General features: G+C 36.0%; 1 protein-coding gene across 3 annotated transcripts in view; it reads left to right on the top strand.

Moving 5' to 3' along the window:
- Positions 1-26013, top strand: part of SSR1 (signal sequence receptor subunit 1) — a 46343-nt gene that overhangs the window by 6239 nt on the left and 14091 nt on the right. For 2 of the 3 annotated variants that reach the window (XM_036755393.1, XM_036755384.1), the window contains exons 3-8: positions 185-269; positions 2062-2324; positions 4536-4612; positions 5795-5873; positions 6148-6241; positions 16595-16658. In XM_036755393.1, the coding sequence (XP_036611288.1) occupies positions 185-269; positions 2062-2324; positions 4536-4612; positions 5795-5873; positions 6148-6241; positions 16595-16658 (662 nt within the window). Of the gene's footprint in view, positions 1-184; positions 270-2061; positions 2325-4535; positions 4613-5794; positions 5874-6147; positions 6242-16594; positions 25425-26013 lie in introns of those variants that run through there. The other variant, XM_036755402.1, reaches the window with a different exon arrangement.

The raw sequence follows: 26013 nt of genomic DNA, 5'->3' as shown, positions 1-26013 counted from the left end.
TTTAATGGGGGAAATAACACAAAAGGAAGCTGAAAATGGTGGGAGAGGGCAAGGAAGCCAATCTGATGTGCCTATTCACTGCCTTATTGTTCTGTAAGTGATTTAATAAAAGAGTCTGGTAGCCCTACTGCCAGTAGTAATGACTTTTTTCTTATATTAATATAGCCTTTTTTAATATTATTAGGCAGAAGAAAAAGAAGAAGATCTCTCTGGTGAACCTGAAGCCTCACCAAGTGCAGACACAACTATCTTATTTGTAAAAGGAGAAGGTAAATATTTTTTAGCACTACAAGTAAAAATATTCCTCAGTAATCACCATAAGCAGGGAACAGAGCTAGATGTAGGACCCTGGAGAAGGGGAAAAGGTTCTGGAATGGTGCTTAAGTAAGTACTTGGCACATATTCCTCTTCAAAACAATTATATCCTGGAATTGGCATAGTGGGTGTTTTCTTTACAAAACATCTATTTAAAGAATGACATGTGGAACTTGAAAAGGAAAAATAAACTGGAGGACAAAACACAGAAAAATCTATTTGACCTAGGAATTAAATGCGCATTTTCAAAGCTTCTAAAAAGCTTTTCAAATTTTCAGGCTGTTGTACTTAAATATTGCATAATTTCTTTAATGTGAAATATTGATAAAATATTAGTTTTGCAGTCAGCTGTCAATTGGATCATTGCTCCGTGAATGAAAGTTGTCTTAAAGAGATAAAAAGTTATTTGCTAAGTACTTGTTTCTCAGATTTCTGAAAGTTTCTCTTTCATGCTGGTGTACTTTTTTGTTCTTCTAATAGTAAGAATTTTAATTTGAAGAAAGGATTTGGTTTTCCGCTTTCATTTTGTAACTTTTCTCTGTAGCTTTTTAACTTTGCATTTTTGGTTATTATAGCTCAGTATTCTTTCCCTACCCTTTTATGTCATCTGTTTAACAGAATTGTCATGGAAAGAACATAAGACTTAGAATAGCTGAGTTTGAATCCTGGCTTTGACACTTAATAACTGAATTCGGACAACTCATTAAACTACTTCGAGCCTTAGTTTCTTCATTAACAAAATGAAGCTCTTTAGATTCACTTACAATAGGGTGGGGAAAAGTGCTTTGGAAACCTTAAAGTACCATAGGTGGGTATGAGGACGAGACTCATGATTTCAGCAGTGTAGGGAACTTCCCAGGGAAGAAACTCCTACCAGTGCAGGTCATCTATAGAGATATGAGCTCTTAGTTAGATCCTCACAGCTCTCAGTGTGGTTCAGAATTATAACAAAACAATCTTTGTCACAAGTTATTTCCCAATAGAGGCAAGGTAATACATGGCACTTGACTTATAAAACATTTGAAACCAAGAGATTCCCAGCAAAATCAGGTCCAGTCTTTTAGATGTAGTAGCTGACATTTATATAATTCTAAAGTTTGCAAAATACTTTAGATACATTATCTCGTATGATCCTTACTACCTGTGAGATGATTAGTATAGGGAGTCTCCCCGTTTTGCAGATGAGAGAATTGTGTTTTAGAAAGGTTATTCTCATTGGATCGTCGGATCCTCACAACTCTGTGAGGAGAAGGAGCTGTTATTTCCATTTTACAGATGAAGAAACTAAAGCTCAACAAGATGAAGTGACTTCTCCCTTGTCATAGAACTAATGGGTTAGAGATGAAATTTGAGTGCAGGTTTCCTGACATCTGAAGTCTAGTGTTCCTTTCACCACCTTTATTATTCTCTAAAGTTCTCTAACATCAGGGGATCTACTCTGAATAGGGGCAACATAATTTAATTTCTTTTGACTATGTTGACATTTTTAGCCAGGTTATCGCTAGTTTCTTCTAGCTATCAACTTTGGGTCCATAGGGTGCTTCAGGTGGACCATAGAGCTACTAAATGATAACCCAACTACTAGATGTTTACAAAAAGCTTCCAGATCACATAACTCATAATTGAGATTTGAATTCTATAAATGTAGATAAGTGTAATTTTTAAGGTTGGAATTGAGTACTTAGGTATCATTTTTATATCTTGTTGAAAGCTTTCTAACTTTCATATCTTAATTTTCTTTCTTAGATTTCCCAGCAAATAACATTGTGAAGTTCCTGGTAGGCTTTACAAACAAGGGTACAGAAGACTTTATTGTTGAATCGCTAGATGCCTCATTCCGCTATCCTCAGGATTACCAGTTTTATATCCAGAATTTCACAGCTCTTCCTCTGAACACCGTAGTGCCACCCCAGAGGCAGGCAACATTTGAGTACTCTTTCATCCCTGCAGAACCCATGGGTGGGCGTCCATTTGGTCTAGTCATCAATCTGAACTACAAAGATTTAAACGTAAGGCCCGTTTATGCTTTTTTTTTTCTATTTTAAGTTGCAACTTAATGGGAAGGAAATGACATTTTTCTTGATAAATAATCGTTCTGAATCATAGGCCACTCATTGTTTAGGGACTTAACTATCAAATTTGTGAATAATCCACGTCTCCCCCTTCTCTAGTTGCCTGCCTTTTGACTGTTTTACAATTACTGTACCTTCTACTTATCTCAAAGTTTATACATTATGATTTCTAGTATTCTAGAACAAATAGTCTTAGCAACAAAGTTTGTTTCATTTTAACATTGGGGAAAAGGAGGCTTAACATAAGTCTTGATGTCTTTTTGTTCACATTAGATGTCTATTATATGTTAAGCAGAACTGATATCCTAGAATTCTAGTGTTCAAAGTTAACCTCCAGGATATGTTAGTCTTTTTTTCCTGCCTTCAAACAAAATATGGAACCATTAAAAATAGACAGGTGTCCTATAATATTTAATGAGACATCTGGTTTCATGCCCCAGTGGTGTATGTTTTTATCTATAAAGTTACAGAATAACATGATACCCGATCTGCTGATACAGTTTCTATCCAGTTTAAAGACCTCCAGTACAGATAGTCACATAAAAATGTTTTCTCACCTCTGAGGCTTTTGTTGATTGGAAAATACTTTTATGTAGTAGTATAGGGGATTGTTGCAGATAAATGTCAGATTAAAACCTTTAGGTACAGTGTTTTAGTGACATGTAAGCATATTAAATCATCTTCGTTAATAGATTTTAAAAGATCTATAAATTGCTTTTATGGTTCTGAGTTGGGTATGAGTTAAATACGAGGAAGTAGAAGTATACCCTCTATAAAGTTACCCCAACCAGCGTCATTTTGCAGTAACATTAATAAAATGCTAACTAAAATCCAACGGTAGTGTCATTTGCCCAATTACCCAATAGGAAATCAGTAAACACATGGTTGGTGTTGACCTGAGCTAGTCCTAGACCCATGAGTCCCCTATAACATTGTTTTGTCTGAATCAGTTAATTCTTTTAAGCAAGATTTGATGGTCTTCTTGTTAGAATGGACAAACATTATCTTAGATGCATGATGACAGAACCAAGTTTCGTATATAGCTAATGTTATTTTCACTAAAGAAAGTTATTCTAAAGATTTAAGTCAGTCCCATTTGTTTTAAAGTGATTGGTTTCTAATCTTGCTATTTAGAAGATAAATTTGGATTTTCCTTTCCCACTTCTTAGAATTCTTAGAATAGTATGCTGCTACTAAACCTCTCTTTTTCTCTCAACTTAAGGGGGGAAGAAATGACTCTAATGAAAGTGATGTTCTGGCATAGGTTTTTCACTAGTGGTCCCCTTCCCATTCCTTCATCCTCCCTTTACTTTGGTTCCCAAAGAGGCAATGTTAGCATTGGTATTGTAAGTGATAGAGAGGAGAGACGACACCACATTGTAGTCGTGATTTGCAGTGGTGGTAAATTTTTTTTAATTTATTTTTATGTTTTTTAATTATTTCGTATTTTATTTTTCCCCAATTACATGTAAAAACAATTTTTACATTTGTTTTTAAATTTTTGAGTTCCAGATTCTCTCTCCTCCCCGCCATTGAGAAAGCAAGCAGTTTGATAGAGGTTATACATGTGTAGCATGCAAAACATTTGCGTATTATTCATGTTATAAAAGAAAATATAAACACCTCAAAAAAATCCAAGAAGAATAAAGTAAAAAAAAAAGTCTGTATTCAGACTCCATCATTTCTTTCTCTGGGGATGGATAGCTCTTTTCATAGCTATTCTCAGCAATACAGTGATCCAAGACAATCATTCACAGTTCATCATCTTACAGTATTGCTGTTCTGTGTACAGTGTTCTCCTGGTTCTACTCATTTCACTTTGCATCAGTTCATGTAAATCTTTCCAGGTTTTTCTGAGAGCATCCTGCTCATCATTACTTGTAGCACAATAGTATTCCATCACAACTTGTTCAAACATTTCCCAATTGATGGGCATTCCCTCAACTTCCAATTCTTTGCCAAGTGGTGGTAATTTTAAACCAGTGATTTGTAGTTAAAATTTGTTTGCATCAGTCCTACTGGCTACACATACTGACCTCATCACTTGTGAGAATGCTGTATGGTCATCTGATGTGGGTTAAATGCATTTTAAAATCTCTTTGAAACTTTAGTCATTTCAACACATTTCAAATTTTTGTGTTTTTATAGGGCAACGTGTTCCAAGATGCTGTCTTCAATCAAACAGTTACAATTATTGAAAGAGAAGATGGGTTGGATGGAGAAACGTAAGAGAGTTGTGATAAAGTAGATCATAGGACCATAGATTTAAAGCTGGAAGGGACTTTGGAGGTCATCTAGCCCAACCTCATTATTTTACAGAAGAATAAAGTGAAGTGACTTGTCCAGTGTCACCCTAGTAGTAAATGAAGAGCCAGCATGAATCCAGTAACCTTTCTGTTGCACCGTGCATCCTCTCCTGATGGGCAGTTAGGGTAAAAATCTAAGATTTGTTGCTTCCTAAATATGTTTCTCAGGTGACCATGTCATTCCTGAAATGGCAGAGGCAACATGTCATGTGTGCTTAGGGAAATTCACACTGCTCAGTTGAGTCCCTTAGATGACCAGTAAAAAATAGAGATAATATAATCTTTATAGTGAAATAAAGGTTCAGTTCAACTATATTTGTTATATTTGCTGCAAAAGACTTAGCTTATCAGGGAATTTATGATTTACTTTGAAACAGCTTAATATTTCAGTATTACTGTGAATTGGGGATTCACGTAGCTTAAAAAGCCACATATCTTAGGAAGAACAAGGAAGTTACCCAACTTGCTCCATTTTAACCCTTCCTCTCCAAATTCTTGCCTAGTAGAGATAAACTATATCATCTCTCAGACTGGAGACAAAACACTGATTTTCTCTGAGTTTTCCCCTTTTAATGTTGCTATAGAAAAATATTTTGAGACTTAATGTCTAAGAATGTTATTTAGTGTTTCAGCAGAGAATGTGTGTGGTGATTGGCAATTTCTACCACTCAGCTGTTCTGCTATGAGTTTCATTAATTTGCCATGTTTTGTGAGGTACTTTTCTTCACTTTATATTATACTTTATATTCATTCATAACATCCTAAAGATGGTGTAAAATAATTTACCAAGCCCTCATAACGCCTTTTTAAAAATCAGACTTGTGATTTCATTGGTATAGATAACTCCCTTTATGAGAAAACACTTTGTCTATGCAGATTGTAAACTCTTGCAGTTTAGAGGTTTAGACAGTTGCCTGGGGCCACTGAGAGATTTGTCCAAGGTCACACAGCCAGTATGTGTTACATAACTGGCTCCTAATTTAATTGAATTCTTTAAAATTTCAGATTATATAGAGGATTTATGGCATGTCTCAAAACTATAATAGCAATCATCTTCATTTGTGGTAATTCCTTGTGCTTTTTTTCTTTCCTTGAAATAAGGATCTTTATGTATATGTTCCTTGCTGGACTTGGGCTACTAGTCGTTGTTGGGCTCCATCAGCTTCTAGAGTCTAGAAAGGTAAGGAATTGCTGTCTTCTAGATAGTTATAGCCTTGAAAATCACTTAATATTGAGTTAATGATAACCTGACCCCTTGTGAAATCTTAATTATATGAAAATAATTTTTTGTATGGTCTATTTTAATTAAAATTGAAGGTCATCAAGTATTTCTTAGGTTCTTGTAATAAAATAGAAACCTAACCTTTTAGTTATTGTTGGTTATGATAATTCTAATAAAATTCTAATAAAATCTTACCAATGATATACCAAAAATGATTTTTGTGTTCTTTTAGAGAAAAAGACCAGCCCAGAAAGTAGAAATGGGTACATCAAACCAAAATGATGTTGATATGAGTTGGATTCCCCAAGAGACTTTGAATCAAATCAGTAAGTATGCATAAAAATTTTAGTGGGGGAGTATTTGAGAAATCTGAGGCTGACATAAATATAAATGCCTTCATAATTCTTTTCTAAAGAAAACTTAGTAAAGAAATAAATGTCATTTAAAAGTCATCTCTTCCCATCTACAGTTCTCAGATGTCTTGTGTACAATCTAGTTTATTTTAAAGGTTGATTAAATGCTCTGCTTTCTCCACAAAAATGGTAAACAGTCACATCCCTTTTTATAACTCTCTTTCCACCAAAATAAACCCCATAATAAACACTGAGTGGCCAGGGTCTGTGGTTTTTCTAGATGAGGAAAGGAAAAGTACTAACTCTTTTTACATAGTATAAGCTTTGTCTGTAAACTAAACATCTGTTTTTACTTTTAGGTTAATTTTTTTTAAATCTGTCTTTAGTTTTATATTTAAGGTTGTGTGTGAACTCTTTTTATATTCCTAATCTTTTCCTATCTCTTTTCTTTCCTGTTGCTTCAGTGCAGAGTAGAAGAGGTGAGGCAATTAAACTTTGTTGATGATGCTTGGTAGTAATGGGGACTTTTCTTGGATAGCAACACATCATTTGAGCTAGTTATGGAATACCAACTAATGATTATGTCCAGTTTTCAGCACTATATTTCTTAGAGAAATTTGATAAATGACCATAGTTTGATTTTTCAGGAGGAAGGAAGAAAATAATTGTAATCTGATCCTTTAGCATCTTCCTACTCAACAAACTCCAGTGGCTCCCTGTTGCTTCCAAAATCAAATATAAAATCCTCTATTTAACATTCAAAGCTTGTCATAGTGTAGGCCACCCTTCCCATACCTTTCTAATCTTCTTTTTCCACGCACCCATACTCTTTTGATCCAGAGACACTGGCCTCTTTATTGATCCTCAGATAAGACATTTAGAGTGTTTTCTCTGAATGGTCCCATGGGCATGGAACATTCTTTCTCCATATCTGCCTCCTGGCTTCCTTCAAGTCCCAACTAAAATCCCACCTTCTACAGGAAGCCTTTCCCAATCCCTCTTAATTCTAGTACTTGACCTGTGTTGGTTTTTCCTATTTATCCTATATGTAGCATGTTTATAAATAGTTACATGTTTTCTCGCCCATTAGATTGTGAGCTCTTTTAGAGCAAGGACTGTCTTTTGCCTCTCTTTGTATCTCTGGTGCTTAGTACCTAGCTCTCTGGCACATAGTAGGTGCTTGATAAATGTTTACTTATTGATAAAGATATTAGTTACCTATACTTTTATATCTTTAACTTTTATGAAGGTCAAAAGTTCTTTTCTCTAACAGTGAAATATAAATAGATACCAGGTAGCTTTTTTATTCAAAAATAACCTAGGATGTTTTTTTCATCACTTTATTTTTAAGCAGCTCAGTAACTTGAGCATGAGCTGTCACTTCTCCAGGTCTATTGATTGAGAAGGAAGATGAAAAGAAAAAAAGAATTGTCCTTTATATCTCATAAGGGTTAAGATGATATGGAGGAGAGAACAAAAATGAGGTTTGGTTTTTGGTTTTGGTTTTGGTGTTTTTTTTTTTTTTTTTTTTGGTTTTTTTTTTTTTTTTTGTTTTTTTTTTTTTGGTATGTTTTCTACTGGAAATCTGAGTTCAGTGTTTTAAAATATAATTACTGTTTTCAAATGTAGCCCCAATCAATTTAACTGGACCCTCTAAAAAAAATTTTTTTTAAGAGCAACAGGATTTTATGTCCCCTTTAAATTCCCCAAATACAGAAGTCCCTGGTGATCTTATCTGCTTCTGTGACTTCACATATCAAGGCAGCCATAATTTCTTACCTCAATTTCAGACATGCATCTCCAGGTGTCTGGGATTCCAATTTCACCTGGATGCCCTCCACTTCCAGTTTAGCATAACTCGTTTGTTTCCTCTCACTCCTACCAGCTTCTCCTCTCTCTCAACTTTGGTGTTTCTATTCATGGCACCATCATATTTCTAGTTTTCCAGGTTGTTAACCTGTGAGTTATCGATTTTCCCTTTACCTCATCTTCTTATATCAAATCAGGTACCACCCCTGTTGATTCAACCCCTAAAATATCTTATGGACTCATAAATAATCATTAGAGCTGTAAGAGACTTTAGATTATCTAGAACAACATGCCTCCATCTCCTTTCCATTTGTGCTGCCACGCTAGTTCAGATCTTTATTTCCACTAGACTTTTATAGCTTTAAAATTGGTCTCCTTAATTCAGGGCTTCTCCATTCCCCATTCCCCAATCTATTAATCAGTCCACACATGTGCCAGACAGTGTGCAGGAAATCTATACTTCACGCAGCTGGCAGGGTAATCTTCCCATATACAGATCTAATTATGCTCCTTAGAAACCTTCAGTCTGCTTCCCCATTACCAATAGGCTAAAATACAAGCTCCTTAGTTTAGCATTCAAAGCCCTCAACATTCTGTCTCCAGTCTTAACCTTTCTGGGCTTATCTCATACTACTCCCTTCTGGAGACTCAAACTAGACTAATTAGCTGTTACTCATTCTCATCCCTTCCTTTTCTGCCTTCATGCATATATGTATTCCCTCCCCCCAAGCTTAGAATATACTATTATTTAAAATTCTCTTCCTTTCACATGGCTTATAAATTTTTTACCATTGTGTAACTGAACAGGGCTCAGGGGGAATTGATGCAACAGTCTACCATAGCAGTGGTAGCAAACTCAGATAGAAATGGGGACCATTATAATGTCTGTTCGTTAGTATTTTTCAGGGCCAAATATTAACTTAGTTTTAAAATGTAATGTTATCTGTGTTTTACTGTATTTTTATTTATTTTGTCAAGTTTCCTAATTACATTTTAATCTGTTTCAGCTGCACTTGAGAGTGTGGTTGTGTGTTTGGTAACTGCACTAGAGGATTCCTTTCAGGTTAACATCATTCCATTTCTCAACATCTCAAAAAAGGCAAATGAAACTAGTTTGTCAAGAGTTGTTTTTAGTAAATCCATGCTGGCTCCTAGTGCTCATTGCTTCTATTTCTAAGTTGTTCAACCTTCTGTTTAATATATTCTAGAATTTTGTCTGGGTTCGTAGTCAAGTTCATGAGACTCTAGTTTCTAGAAGTCACCTTTTCTCCCTTTTTGAAAAATAAAAAAATGTTCTCATCTTTGGGCTTCAGGAGCCTGTGAACCCATTTTCCATTTTCTTCGTTGAGTATCTCTCTTGGTTAACTGATCAGAACTGGGAGTTTTTTTCAGTACTCTGGGATATGTCATCTGGGCCTAGAACAGGCCTATACAGGCTGTGGCCCGTGGGGCTGCGTCAGCCTGTGGGCACACCAAAGGATTTCTGGATGTTTTCCTCTATATTTTTCATGGGCTACCCAAAATCCTTTGGCAAGCCACAGGTTGTGCAGGCCTCACCTAAAGACTTGAATTCATTTAAAGCAACTAGATACACTGCCTATTTTGAACTTCAGTTAGTATTAGTCTTATACTTTGGGATTTTTCTCTTTAACGGAAGGAATAGCAATAGTATTATATGTTTATGGATAAGAAGCTGGTTAAGCACCATATTTAAAGGAGTAATAAATTGTTCACTTACCATGATGATGGTTCATATTTATGATTTGCAAAGAGCTTTCTTCACAACAACTCCATATATAATCTGCTGGTTACAGTTATGAAAATTGGAGCTCAGAGCGTTTTATTGGTTTGCCCTTAGTGGTACAACCTGGATCTTTCTGCCTCTCAGGCTAGTGTTACTTCCAGTGTACTAACAATCTCTTATGATTAGGACATCTTTGGTAGCATAGAGAAAATTGAGGGGAGTACTATTCTGGACCTGTGTCTGAAAAGCAAGGAGGAACTGGTTCCTAAAGTAGAAATGATGGGAGCCTTAGGGGAAGTAAGCCCTTCATCTTAGAATTTTTTATACAGAAAAAGAAAACCAATCATGGTCCTGCATGCATTGGCATATATTTTGGAAGACCAGGATTCAGAGAATCCCATGAACTTAAAAATGTAGTAGAGAAAAATGGGTCAAGCTTAAGAATAAAGACACAGAGAAGAAATTCTGATAAGGAATCAATTCAATATTTATTAAGTGCACATCAAATGCCAGATACTATGTTAAGCTCTGGGAATACAAAGACCAAAAAGAAACAGTGCCATTAAAGAGTTTACATTATTTCAGGAGACAAAATACACATATATAAGCATATACAGAAGTGTATACACATCTGTTAACCATGTGTGTTCCCTAAGACCTTCTTGGGCCTTCTTCCCTTTTTCCTCTCTATTGCATCAGTTCCCATGAGTTCAATTATCTTCTCTATGCAGATGATTCTCCCATCTAGTTGTCTAGCCCTAACCTCTTTCTTGAACTCCAGAGTCACATCTCTAGTTTATTAGATATCGAATTGGATGTCCTATAGATATGCCTAACTTCCTTATTATTTTCGAGAGTACCACTATTCTAGCCAACCAAACTCACGATATAGGTGTCATCCTTGACTCCTCACTCATTTAACCTCTCAAATCTAATCTATTGCCAAGTTTTGTCAGTTCTTCCATCATAGTATGTGTTATCTACATCCCTTTCTTTTCCCTGGCATTGCCACCAACCTGGTATAGGCCTTCGTCACCTCACACCTGTACTGTTGCAGTAGCCTGCTGGCTATTCTCTCTGCCTCAAATCTCTTACCACTCCAGTCCATCCTCCATTTAATTGTCACATTGATCTTCCTAAAGTGTCAGATGGGATACTTGAGCTGAGTTTTGAGGAATGCTTAAGGGACCCAAGAGGAGAAGGAATTACATTTGGGAATAGGTGAAGGCACGGAGGTAGGAGATGCAGTGCCATGTGAGGAACGGCAAGAAGTCCATTTTGGCTGGGCTTTAGAGAGCACGAAGGGAAGTGATCCATAATAAAGCTGGAAATGTAGGTTGAAACTAGGTTGTGAAGGCAGAAGAGTTTGTATTTAGCCCTAGAAGTTATAAGTTGCCTCTGGAGTTTATTGAGTGGTGGAGTTAAATGGTAAAAGCCATGCTTTAGGAAAATCACTTCCCCAGAGTAGAAGTCCAGTTGACATAGGGAGACCCTTGAAGTAGACCTGTTAGAAGAAGGCCATTGCAGTAATGCAGATAAGAGGGAAAGAGGACCTGAATTAGTCTGGCTGCTGTGTGAGTAGTAATATGTACAAATAGATACTGTTTTATTAAGCACGTCTTGTGTACAAGGCTCTTATACTAGGTACATAGAGAAGTCGTCTCACTTCACAGACTCAGTTAGAATGAACCTCTGAAAGCATCAGGTCAGGACTCTATCTGGAACACACCTTATAGAAATAAAACCAAGAGCAGCCAAATTCTTGCATTGACCATTTCCCAAAAATATATGTCCACTCTGCTCCAAGTTTTCCATCTTGTCAAGAGGTAGGTTCTTCGTCATTCTTCAGGAATTATGTTATTGCATTGGTCAGAGTTCTTAAGTGTTTCAAAGTGATTTGTCTACATGTGAGTAATTTAGCTTTTAAAAAGACCTGTTCAGAAGATAGAAGCAAGAGCAGGTAATGGAAGATGGATACAAACGCATGGTATAGTAGTCCTCTAAGAAATAGTGACAGAGTATTTGTCAGAGTGCAGAAACATCTCAGCAGGCTATAAAAAGTTGGGCCAAGTGTAATGGGGATGAATGTAAAATCTTATGCTTAGATTCATAAACCTCACAAAAAATCTGGGGAAAATAGTAGGTTGTAAGCTTAATAATGAGTAAACAGTATGATATGACAACCATAAAAGCTAATGTTATTTTAGGTGGTCTTATGAGAAGTTTTAGGAAGAAAAAGGTGATACACTGTACAATGAAGTTCAGACCACTTGTGAAGTATTTGTGTTCACTTCTAGGCACCACTTTTTAGGAAGGGTAATGGTAAATTGGAGAGCATTTGGTGGAGGATAGCCAGGATTAATGAAAGGTCTCAAGATCATATCATTACAAGTTCATTTGCTGAAATGAATATGTGTATTATTTTTATTTTTTTTATGCATTGCTTTCATTTCTGTATATGTCCGTCTCACCATCCCTACCCATTGAACCATACCTCATAACAAAAAGGAAAAAACAGCACCGAGCTAGATAGTATATGAAATGTTTCCCATCCACCTTAATCTTTTCCAAAAAATGGAGAGAGGAATACATTTTCTTACCCCTTCTTGGGGGAAAAGCTTGATCTTTGTAATTAATATTGTTTTCATTTGGTAGGAGAACTGGGTCCCTAAACAAAAATAAAATTCGGTGCAGAGGTGGGGAGGGCAGGAAACATGATAATTTTCTTGAACTATTTAAGGAACTATCATGAGGAAGAGTGATTAGACTTTGGCTCCAAGAGCACAAATTTAGGAGTAAAGATTTGGGAAAGTCATAAAGTAGATGTTTGTTCAGGTCGAGTATTACCGTGATGTTTTCTGAGGTCCATTCCAACTCTGTGATTCTATGAATTGAGACTGCTTTGTCTATGACTTAGTACAGAGCCATGTACGTAGTGGGTGCTTAATAAGTAATTTTAACTAAATATTCATATTTTTGGCCATTCTTAACTCTCAATATAGGTATTGTGGTTGTATTTTTTTTTGTCTTGGTGCAATTCTTTTTCCACAAGACTTTGCCCATTCTGAACTTTTACCTTCCCTGACCCTATTTTTCTGGTTTTATACTACTTTTTAATATACATCTATTTGAGGGCCCTTTCATCTATTGCTTGTGTGTATTCCTTTTAAATCTAAGTTCCATGGAGAGCCTCCTGTTCATTTACTTTGTTTTCTTTACATACATTCTCCTCTTGCTCCTTTTTTTCTTATTGGAATTAATTGTGATTCTGTTGTCTGTCAGGATTCAGTTTAGAGAGCCTCCTGGTTCCCTTTTGAACTGTAGAATCTTTGACCTGCTCCTACCTGGCTTTTCCTTGAACTTTAAAAAAATCTACCTTTCTAATCTATAACATAAAAAATAACATGCTGAATTTATTACATATGTGGCTGTTAGGTAATATTCATGGTTTCTCATCTCCTATTCTTTGTATATGGAAATTTTCTCTCTTTTAAGGGCGTGGGGTGTTAGAATGTGAATCTTTTTTTATGACAAATAAAATCTACCTTTCTAAAGACTGTGGTACATATCTAACACTACCCAGTGTCTATTTCCTAGGCTATTAAGAACTCCTAAGGTAGCATGGGCTCTTTTTCTTAACCTTTGGAAAATCTTTCTAAAATCTGTCACTTTGCCGACATAGTAATTTTCATGTCATCATAGATGTAGGTGGAGAGGTAGCGTGGCATGATGTCTAAAGAGCTGGATTCAAGTGCTGCCTCTAATGCATACTAGCTATTTGACACTGGGCAAGTCACTTAAAGTCTCAGTGCTCTCTCTAGGTAGCTACATACATAAATAGAGGCACAAGATGCAGAACAGTTTCCTATCTGTATTGTATTGGCAAAGGGAGTTTTCTCATCAAGAATTTCCTAAATTTCAAGAGTTAACAGTTTTGTACCTCAAAAAGGATATTAGGTTTTTTTTTCCCTAAACACTTATCGTTAGTTGTATTTTCGGGGGGGGGGGGGGCAATCTGGATTTTCTTTAAAGGTTCCATTTAATCCCTGTTTTAAACTCTTGACAGAGTACTTTCCAACATGTATTCTATATTTCCTTGCCCCTTTAAACAAAGGATGCTGAATTTTTGTGATGCAGAGATGCTCTTGGGTTTTTGAAGGGTTCAGAACGCAGACAGCTATATTCATCTAGAGTTTCTTTTCAAATTTCTTCTGTCCTCCTCAGTTTCTTTTATACTTGATCAGTGGTGACATCTTGCTGCTATGGGCCTGCCTCTAGCTAAATCATTTCTCCATATGGACAATACCTTCTAATTTTTTTCTTTTATAGGCTGGAAAACCAGATAACCAATTATTACATTTGTATGTAAGATAAGGAAACCGTAAATAAAAGTAATTGACATTAGTTTCTTTTTTGATCCTTACAACAATCCCTGTGATAGGGCAGGTGATATTTGTTGTATAGATTAGGAAACTGAGGTTCAAGGTTAAGTGAGTATTGCAGATCATACAAGTAGCTAGGGAATGATAGGAGCCAGCCCTTGTGTCCTAGGTCCAGGTAAGTAGGAGTGTACAGTGTAATAAGATAATAAATGTGTTATCATTAAGTGTAGGCAACACATAACCTAAAATTCAGTAGAAGTTGATTTGTTAACATTCTAACAATTGGAAATTTTATTTTAACCGGCTTTGTTATGTATCTATAATATATTGATATTATATTTATATTCCTTATAATGACTCTGTGATAGTACTGGATTCTGAAAAGCCTTCTCAAAGATGCAGTTAGGTTTTTTATAGTTTTTGTGTGGTGTTGTTGCTAAGTGTATTTTGTTATTTTCCAGTTCTTTTGAAAATTCATCATTGATGTTTGGCATACATTATACACATCAAATGTGGCTATAAGTGAGATGTTTTCATGTGTATAATTTATAAATGCAAGTTCCTTCATAGTCTAACCATATAGATGTCCATCAAGGCATTTGATCAACTGGCAGCTCATTCTGTGTCCATGCTATGTTAGAGAATTTATTTTGTACAATAAAGAATATTGATGCTTGTATCTAATACTTTATTTTCCTTTTCATGACTTGATTACTTAGTATTAACCAGTGTATGTTATCAAATGCCTGTTTAACTTGGGTATTTTTAGATACATGTGTGCTGATTCTTGACTGAAAGCAGAATGAAATTTTTAAAGCACTCTTAGTAACCTGACTATTGTCAGATAGATTCCATGATAAATAAAATTGCCAAAAGTTGAAAAAGAGGAGAGAAAGGGAAAAAAAATGATTATATATAATGAAGTAGAGGAGAGATTTGAGCCTTTGATTTCATTGGTATTATAGTGAACATCTGGTTTGGAAACTCCCTCTACTCATGCTGATGAGCAACTAGTCCATAATTTATGATCAGAGAGTTGCTTGGTGTAACTGGGAAGTTAAGTGATATGCCTGTACTTATATATAGATAGGAGTGTTAGCAGTAGGACTTAAATCCAGGTCTTGTTCATTTCAAAGTCAGGCCCTTTTTCCACTAAACTGGCTTCTCTAATTCAGTAATCAGGTCGTTGGGTTTTTTGTTGTTATTTTGAATCCTTTTAGTTCTTATTGGGATAGGGACTGGACTTGTAATTTCATTGGCATGGGAAGCCTCCTAGCTAGAAAACTTTCTCTAACAATGGAATAGCAGCTTCTCAGAAACTTAAAGTCTTAGAGAGTTGCCTAGAGGTAATTGAGATGCTTAGCTGCTTTCCTAGGTTCACACAACTAGTATGTGTCAGAGGCAGAATTTAAACCAGGGGTGGGGAACCTGCGGCTTTCTAGGTCCTTGGGTGCAGCTTTTTGACTAAGCCCGAGTTTTACAGAACAAATCCTTTTATTAAGGGTATTTGTGCTGTGAAGTTTGGGTTCAGTCAGAGGACTGCACTTGAGGGCCACAGGTTCCCCACCCCTGAACCCATGTCTTCATGGCTCCCAAGCTGGTTCTTATAACATGGTGCCTCTTTCAGTTCTTACAGTGTTAATTAATCCATTTCCTTTACTCTGCCTATTGTTTCCAACTACATGTTAAAGAAAAGGCATGCTTTGGATAAATTGTTATTCAATCATGTCCAACTCTTCATGATCCTATGGACTGTAGTATGCCAGTACTATCCATAGGGTTTACTTGGCAAAAATACTGGAGTTATTTGTCATTTCCTTCTTCAGCAGATTAAGGCAGACAGATTAAGTGACTTGCCCAGGATCACACAGCTATTAAGTGTCTGAGGCCAAATTTGAACTTAGGTCTCCCTCTCTCCAGGCCTAGCCACTCTGAGGGCACTGAGCCACCTAGCTGCCTCCCATTAGGAGGTAAATTAGGAAATTTTAATTTGTTGCAAGTGATATAAATTTGAAATCTTTCTTAAGGAGCAAGGTCATTCCATTTTTAACAATGCGTGTTGAGTTTATTTACTTGCATTTGCATTAAAATATGGCTGATAGTGTTTAAGAATGTTAATATATTTTCAACCATGATGGTAACCAAGAGTGAATTTTTTTACCCTATTAAAATGATTTGGGGGGGGGTTAGATTTTTTCTCTCCATATTAGAAAAGTAACAGCAACTTCATTTAATTAAAATTTGAACATCTATCTTTCATTGTTTTATGCCATATACATTGTTTTGGGAAATAAATAGCAATCATCTCCTGTTGAAGAAAAAATAGACTTTTTGAATTTGATGCAGTTTTGACTGTGGGTTAAAATGACCTTTATACTTGTTCTTTTCCAGATAAGGCTTCTCCAAGGAGGTTGCCCCGGAAACGGGCACAGAAGAGATCAGTGGGATCTGATGAGTAAATGTTCATTTGTGCAACAATTCAGTCTTTACTAAACCTGCCCTAACATATTTTGGCCTGATGGGAATTAGTGCAGAGAAGCCATATCAACATATGAGGAAACTACTACTTCTGTTTGGACTGAGTAATCAGAGCTGTGGCGATAATATTGCTGAAAATGCACTGCATATGTTTTTTCTAAAGTAACAAATTTGGGTTTTTTAAACCATTAAAAACTGTGTGTGTGCGTGTGTGTGTGTGTGTAAGCAGTTGGTCTTACCAGAATCATTGTTGTACTACCTGAAATGTGCCTTTAGAGTGCTAAATGTAATGCTGGCATGTCTGTATCCCACTGAAAATTTGTGGTGTTTTTTTTTTCTTTTCCAGAAAACATGATGAATAATTGCCTAATCTTATTGTATAAGGAGTTTCTCATTTTTACTATCATGCCTTGAACTGTACAGCAGAAAAATAATTTAGCTACTCTGTTCCTCGGAATAGCTACTAATTCAGCAGTGATGGCACAGATTCTCTGGGGTTTTTTTTTATATCTGCAACTAGTATTCTAAAGGCACAAGCAGGAGTAGCTGCTTTTAGCAATATAGTATTTTGTTTTGGTATTTTGCTGCTGTTTACTACAATACGCACATTGGGAGAACTTCCTTATACTGATCAAAGAACCCAGATGAATTTATATCAGTCTGAGATCTAGCAGCAAAATTGTGAAGCATGAGACTATGTGCTGAACTTGATACATAAATTCCAACCCTCCATACCCTTCCTCATTTTTTAACAAAAAGAAAATAGCACACTTGTGTGAGCTGAATTATTGTGTTGTGTGTCATTGTTCTGTTGTGTCTGATCCAAAAGGTGGCTTTGGAATGATTTTAAATCTGTTCAATATTTATGAATCAGTGATTTTCCTCCCTTCCCCTTAATGGAAACTACCATGGCTAAAAATTTCCTTATTCTACGATTTTGAATAGAAGTGAACCTCCAGGCTCTATGTAAAGTGGGGACTCCAACTGTAGGGCACAGATTAAAAAGTGTGTTCCAAATTTTAATTTCTGCAGAATCATAAAACAGAGCTGAAAAAGACCTTCTACGGCATCTAGGCCATCCTTCTCATTTTATAGATGAGAAAACTGAGGCCCAGACAAAGTAATTAATCTGTATGAATACCAATGAATAAGTTGAATTATATATATATATACACATATATATTCATGTTATATATTCCATAGGTAGACATAGTTCAGTGGTTGATTTATTTTTTCCCTTAATTGTTGGTTAATTTTTCCCTAACCTTGTAAGTAGTTTTTGTGAGTATTTTTGAAGTTTGCATGTGATTTTCTTTTTTAGTAAATCTGTTTTAGATAGTAGAAATTGAAATATTTAAGAATTGAACTTCCTAAAATTTTCTTTGAACTTTTCCTACATCATTCAGCTCTTTTCCCCCTTGTTTTGCTGTAGTCTTCTATACCTATCAGGCATCATAGGTTTTGTATGTTTAAGAGTCTTGGTTTGAAGATAATTGATATTTAGAAAGTTGTCATTAAGACCTGAAATGAAATTGATATTTTTGTTAGACTCGAGTAAAGGAAAAACTTTTAAAAGGCTTTTTTCCATGCCATGAAGCCATTTTCTCCTACATGTCTTTGAAAAATGGAAGGTGAGGTTTTAGCAGCTAAAGTTTACTTTAGCTTTTTGCCTTTACCTTTCTTTCTTTTCCCCCCCCTACCTCTTTTGAAATCTGCATTTAACCTGCCAAGAATGAACATCTGAGCCAATGACATTTGAATAATACCTATAGCAGGTTAAAGCAGGGACTAATGTTACTAAATACCTGTTTTGGTGGTATTGTACTATAAACATCCCATTCCTAAAATTCAGTGTTTGGGCTGTTATCTTGGTGTGGAAGACCAATAGTTTATTTTAAAACTATGATACTATAAAAAAAAATAGACATAGCTTGGTTTTTGACAAGCAATATCAGTGAGTACTTAGCAGGAACTAACTGTACAATAAATGGAATTAAATTCCACACATGGTATATTCAAGCACACTTAATAACAAGTAGCCTATTTTTAAAATAACTTTTAAAAATGTAAATATCTGGATGGGTTTTGTTTTTGGTGTATCTACTTAATTTGCAGACCATGGTTTGAGACCCAAGCGTTGAATGTTGGGTTTTATGATTAATGATAGCTTTTGAAAATCTTGGGTTCACGTGTCTATAAAATGGGATTAAGAAGTTGCCCATTTCCTATCCCCTAGGGATGTGAGGATTAATGTGTCTGTAAAGCACAGATTCTCCTTGGCATATTTAAGTTTGTCATGTTATATATATTCTTATACAATAAGTGATATTCTAAGGCATTTGACTACAATGTGTTGTCCAAGGGAGAGAAAGAAAGTAGGTTTTCAGAGAACTGAAGCCTCAAGAAGAATAAGGAGTGGAAATAAAAGCCACTATAGCAGAAAGAATAAGAGACTTAGCTTGAGTGAGAGTTAAATTCAGAAGTTAGAAATTTCAAATTTCAAAATTATTGGCTTTGAGACATGAAGGGGAAGCATATTTCAACATTGAGGGGAAAACATTTGGGAACCATGCCTAAAAATATTTCAGATGTTAAATGGGAAAGTCTTTGTAATGATCTTATATACAATGACTTTACTGGCACAAAGAGGATTTACACTTACCCTTATTGCCAGATTTAAAAAGTAGACCTCACGTGTTCACAAATAGGTAATGTGTAACTCCCCCGAGCACCTAACAAGTGCCTTGCACATAGTAGATATTTAGTGTTTAACTGAATTACAATAGCCATCATCAACACCACATTTGATACTGCATCTTCTTACTTCTACACATGTTGAGAGAACTAAATTGATTTCTGTTTTTAAAATAGTTTGAAATAAGACATCCTTCCCTGAAATCTCCCTCAAAGATAAATTCTGCAGGTAGTGTCAGTATACATAAAAATACACATAATTTTATAGATTAATACATTTCATGTAACACATTTTTTATTCAGCTTATTTAGTTCTAGAATAAGATGTTTGCTAAATTTTAACACCTCTGCAGTTCTACTTAAGGTGTTCCCCCTATTTGGGTAGATGAGAGATGAGCTCCTATAGCGAAATTAACTGCTTGGTACAGGTTTGGCCTAGGGGTATTAAAACAACAACAAAAACCTTGCCATCAGCATGAATTAAAAGCTTAGCTTTTATTTGCTAGATTGACTCCCCTATCAGATTTGTGGTATCAGATTTTTAAAAATTTGAGGCTTGAGCTGAGAGTGTAATGAAAGGCAAGACATTTTGAATTTTAAAGCTGAATCCGACTCAGCATGTTACTTGATGTCAAAAAATTATCCTGCATTATGATCCCTGTTAACTTTGTTAGATAACATTTGTATAGTTTTTTAAAATTACTTTTTACTGCTTAGAATAATCTGTGGCCTGTTAGCCTAATTGTATTTGAAGTTCTATTTTTTAGGATTGTTTAACAATGTAGTACTAATACTGCAATAATACTTGCACCACCTACCTCATAGGGGTGTCAGAAGGAAAGCACTTTGTAATCTTAAGGCAGTATGTAAATGTGAGTTACTATTACTATCATCTTTCTAGGCTTCAGTTATTGTCTAGTACAGTATTTGGAGCTACTTCCCTTTAAGATGTTATTGTAATAATAGATGAGTATTCTACAATTCCTAAGCTTAAGTTGGAAGCTACTTAGGAATACTTTGACATTAACTCAGAATTAAACCTTTGAGTAGCTTACTGGTACAAAACTTGTTTCCCAGGAATCTGAGCAGCCAGAGCAAAATTTCAGCCAGATTTTTTGGTGTGCAGTACATACTGATAACTTAGTGCTGCCCCTGAAATACTACTACAGGATCCTAAAAAGTGTTCAGAGTGGAAACCACAAAATGTTCAGCGTAGTGTTAGTGCTGTTTGTCTTCAAATTCTTTAAAAATTGGCATTTCATATATGACAGATATAGTAACACAGTCGAGATATTCGATTCCCCTGCCATTATGGAAAAATAGTACTTCACCAGGCATTAAAAACCTGTTCCAAGATATACTCCTTTTTGCCGTCACCTCTCCTAAAATGGTCTTCAAATACCATTTGTCTGCAAGATACAGAATCCTTACATGTTAGCTCTAACTAACCTTAGAGCAGTGAGGTCAAACTTAATAGAAATAGGGGCAACCGAACCATACACAAAAATCCCTGTATGCTATATATTAACTTAGGAAAACCACACGTGTTTCTTTTTTTTATTAATACAGTGCCACATTACAACCAGATAAGAACTACATTTTAAAATGGTTCAGGCTGCACTTGAGATTGTGTGGACCACATGTTTGCCACCTCTGCCTTAGAGGATATATAGGCCATATTACAAGTGAGTAAAACTGAGAGATGACCCATCCAATGTCAACCCAGTTTCCTAATCCATGCCATATCATGGACTGCAGAGTATCAGCTCCCTTCGTTTCTAAGTTTTTGCTTGCTTTTTTTAAAAAATATTACACAACTTGCATACATTCTCAGATACTCAGCACATATTAAGTGTATACTTCATTAACCAGATACAGCAAAGTTACAAAGGAAAATAACTGAATGGCGTGAAAACATTTTAAAGGGCCATCTATTTACTGTAGTCTTTTTCAGTTCATTTGGTTGTTTTTGTTCCATTTAATTCTAGTCAAGGATAGCCAAGCAAGCAGAGGAATAGGCAGTATGTGCTAAATAGAAACTTGATACTGAAATTTCCATAAAGATGAAGGTCTGTGGCAGATTGTTTGATCTAGAATTAAGATCCAGTCCACTAATCACATGCTACCTATTATTCTCTAAGATGTCTCTTTCAGACCAAATTGAGGCAGGCATGGGTCTTTCAGCACCCCTTTCCGGGCAGCTTCTTTTTTAGCTGGGAAAAAATATGGTCATGATCACTTGCAAAACTAGCACCATTTAAGGATTGAATCCTTTGAACTACTAGCGTACAAAGTAATTTTTCACTTTTCAATGAGTGATAACTTGGGCATTTTTGCATGGAGAAAAGTCTTTGACATGAAATCAGTAGTGTGGTAACAAATTCACTAACACAAGGAGAATGTCTTTAAAAGGATGCTTACTTGAGATTTAGGAAGCCTACGTTCTAATCCTAGCTCATACTTATTAGCTGTGTAATGTTGGGCAAGTCTGGATATTCAGTTTCCTTATCTGTAAAATGAAAGGGCTGAATGAGTTGATTAACTCTAAAATTAGAATAACTACAAACCCTTAATTTGATAACAAACAACCTTTAAGGTATATGTCTTTTAATAACTATTGGAAAGAACAGCGCTTATTTGGACACATTTAGTTCTGGACTGTTTCCTTTAAAAAAGCAGTCATAATTCAGTGCAACGTTCATTGAGCAGCTACAGTGTGTAAAGTACTTTGCTGGTAATGTTTTACTTTTGTGTGGCACTTTTCAAATGCTTTCTTATAAATTACTTGTGCTATTCTAGTCTAAAGTGGAGGTACACTTGTATATGCAGACTCCACAAAGCACTTACTGTGGCTCTCTGGTTTGCTATTATCCATGATGGAAAACTTCAAGCAGGTGGTCTCCATACATAAGAGAACAGGCTTTATTCCACTTGAATTGCTCTCATGTGCACTTTATTATTAGAATTGTATGTAATACAAGGCTTTGCATTTCATGTCTCATTCTATTTATAATTAAGTGACCTTGTTATGACTAAAAGAACCTGGGCCTGCTTTTTATCTTGTTCTGCAACCCTGTGGTGCTCTTATTGCCTCCATTAAGTAGAGAAGAGCAGGCTATCACACCATTAGCGTTCTGCCAAATGAAGCCAACTACAAATGAAATGGGGGTTAGAGGAGGCACAGCTTAAGGATATTAAATGAGTTGGAGTATTTTACTGAAGACCACTTAAATGATTCAGCTTCCCGGCATATATCCTATTTGTACCCAAACTCCATGCTCATAATTCTTCTTTGTTTAGGACTGATCATCAAGGTCTTGTGTTCTACTTGCAATTAAAATAAACTAAATCTAATTTCAAAAAACATAGCAAAGTTATTTCCATAGCCTAAAGAAATAGCACTTCTTAAAGCTGGCTCAATGAACAATCCTGGATGGTTCAGATGCTTTTTTTGTTCTTTGCATATGAGGCACAGTCTGTGATTGTTTCCATCCTATTTATCTCCTTCATTTCACGTTAAACTTCTTGAACATTTATTTATACCTGCTGCTCCACCATCTGTCTACTTCTTAGAAACCTTGTAAGCTAGCAGTCTCTCACCAGTCTACTGAAGCTGCTCCAAGAGGTCTCTACCCCTTCCTAAATCCAGTTATCTTTTCTCAGTCCTTATCCACCTTTACATCTTTGATGTATTTGACCTCTCTCCTTCCCTCGAAACTTCTCTTTGACGCTGTTCTACTTTTACCACTCATTTCTTTTGCTGACTATTCCCTTTTTCCCTAAGTCTTCAGAAGTTTAACTATTCTTGTTGTTTAGTCATATCTGACTCTTCGTGACCCTGCGGGACCATACTATCCAAAGGCTTTTCTTGGCAAAGATGCTAGAGTGGTTGGCCATTTCCTTTTCCACCTCATTTGACAGATGAGGAAATTGACACAGACAGGGTTAAGTGACTTGCCTGGGGTCACACAGCTAGTGTCTGAGACTAGATTTGAACTCAGGTCTTCCTGACTCCAGGACCAGCACTCTGCTGCAGCTAGACAATGTAAACCATTGCTAGCCATTTTCTTAAACACCACTTTGAATATGCTATTCCTCTATTCAAGAATCTTGGCTTCTTGTCTATCACATCTAAACTCGTCTTGATTTTTCAACACCCTTACTATGTTTTCTATTCTTGTCCAACCTTATCTCTCCAAGATTTGTCCTCTAAAACTAACTAGCTCAAGGCCTACTTTCTTCCAGTTTATTTAAGGCACACTTTCTCCCATTTACGTTTGTACGTTTTTGAAATTATTTACAGGATATGAAGTGCCTTATTTAGAGTAGCCCTGTAAGATAAGTAATACAAGCATCAATCCCACTTCCTTCCATCTGTCCAAATTGTATATCTATATTCATCCTTTAATAAATCCTAATACTACCTCTCTGGACCTTTCCCTGATTATTCTAGCCCACAGTGACCTACGTTTTTGAACTCCTATCCTACTTTTATTCTGTTTCTCAGAATTTAACACTTGATTGTATACTGTCAAAAGTCATCAGATATATAATGTGTTAAGGCTCACAAAACACTTTCTTTGCAATTATGTAGGTATTGCAAATATTACTAACATCATTTTGCAGATGAGGAAACTGAAGCTCAGAGAGGTCAAGTGATTTTCCAAAAGTCACACAACTGGTAATTATGAGAACCTGCATTTAAGACCAGGTCTCTTCTGATTCCCAAGTCCAATATCCTTCCTGTTATACCATGATTATCCCTTTATGTCTTGTCCATAACTGTATTCTGGTGCCAATAAGTAGAAGAGTCAGATTTTATCTCATTATAGAGAAGAACTTACCCAGAAAGGGCTCCCTCATTAACTTGGAGATATTTTAGGCAGAAACTGGATAACCATTTTCTCAGGGATGTTGTAAAGGGTATTTGAACTAAATAGTCTATAAGGTCCCTTTCAGTTAAAGGCTTCTGTAATCCTGGAGGTCAGGGGCTGTGTCTTATATTACCACCACCACCCCAACTCCTGAACTATTGTTCAGTAAATTCATATCGACAGCATGATATCAGAAGCCCTTCAGATCCTTTCCCACCCCCTTCTCACCTCAAGCATCTAGCTAAACAAAAGCCGTTCTGAATTCAAAAGTACTCACCCAAACAATATATAAAATTACCCAGGAAACTAGACCAAGGTAAAAACTGCGTGTGACATGGGCAACACCTCAGTTCTGGTCTTCAAAAACAGACTAGTTGACCACTAGCCATGCATATTGTTGTGAGGTTTCATGGTGAAGTATGAGTTGTACTAAATGGCCTCTGAGGTTCCTTCCAACTCTGATTCTGGGGATTGAAAACATTTCACTTTCTAATTCACTCAGGCTAGATACCTGCTTTTGTGGCTTTTTTCTTTTAAATCTGGATCCTATGATCTAGGATTGTTAATTTCAAGAAATGTATGCTAAGATTCCATTACGACAAAATAATTTGGCCCTCTTTTAGAATGTATTTGTCTTGCTAAACTTTACCTGTAGCAGTCTGTGAATGTGGAAGCCTTTTGTTGTTGGTTTCACTGGAGAAAAAAAATATTAGGTTAATGAGTGTTAATAAAATTCTTGTGCTCAAAAAAAGCACCAGAGGCCAAGGTCTATGAAGGAGTAGAAAAAGCTTGCTTTTTCTTGGTGAAGCATCAGTTTCCCCTGTCGCTTTTTATTCAAAGTATGTATTACTATCAGCCAACTGCTATCCTCTCACTTGTATTTTTAAAAACAAATAGGTACAACTTACAGCTGTGCCCGAAAATGTTCACATGTAGTGTGAAACTTGCCCTTAAATGACAATGCCACACTAATGATGGGTTTTGGAGCTGAGGAGGAGAGAGACAAATCATGATTCAAATGCACTCATGCAACAGATTCAGTCTTTATTTAATTTTCCCCTTCACTTTATGAGGAAACTCTTAATTTTTTGGAAGCAAATGTAAATCTGGACATTTTAAATTATAAGGTAGTGTTATAAAGAAAAGGAAAAATAAAAGTACTTTTTAAAAACCAAGTCCAAATGTTCTTTTTGGGTTTTAGTTATGATTCTTTACAAATAATGACCACAAAACCCGTCTTGAATACTGTGTAATCTATTAACTTATTTCTTAAGTCTTTCCTATCTATATCCTATTATACACCTACTACTTTATTATTAATAACTGTAAGCCTAACAGCATACATTTTTTTTCAAGGGACCAAAACCAGATTTTTAATTCCTCAGCTTATGACCCTAATGAACTGGTAGTAATAGCTATTCGTAACAAAACTAAACTCTAGAGCAGTGTTCTCCAAAATTGAGACTGTGGCATGATCCCTAGGTTGTGGGATCAGTCAGTCAAGGTGGAGTGGGAAGATGGGTTCAGTCTCACCCTCCTCATGATAGCCAATCCTAGGTCTGTCTCTAACACAGCTGCACCATTCCCTTCTCTCATTATCTCTCACACTGCCTCCACCCTGCGCTATCCCACTACACCAGGCAGTCCACAGCCACTGCAGAGGCAAAACTCCCACCCCTGACATGGTACCTGCTGTTGCAGGAACCTAAAGTCTGACTTTCTGGAACTGTGCTCATGGCACATTTTTGTTTTGGCGAATCTGAG

Source organism: Trichosurus vulpecula, chromosome 1 (genome assembly GCF_011100635.1).
Source record: "Trichosurus vulpecula isolate mTriVul1 chromosome 1, mTriVul1.pri, whole genome shotgun sequence".
Lineage (NCBI taxonomy): Eukaryota > Metazoa > Chordata > Mammalia > Diprotodontia > Phalangeridae > Trichosurus > Trichosurus vulpecula.
This window is presented reverse-complemented; position numbering and strand designations above follow the sequence as displayed.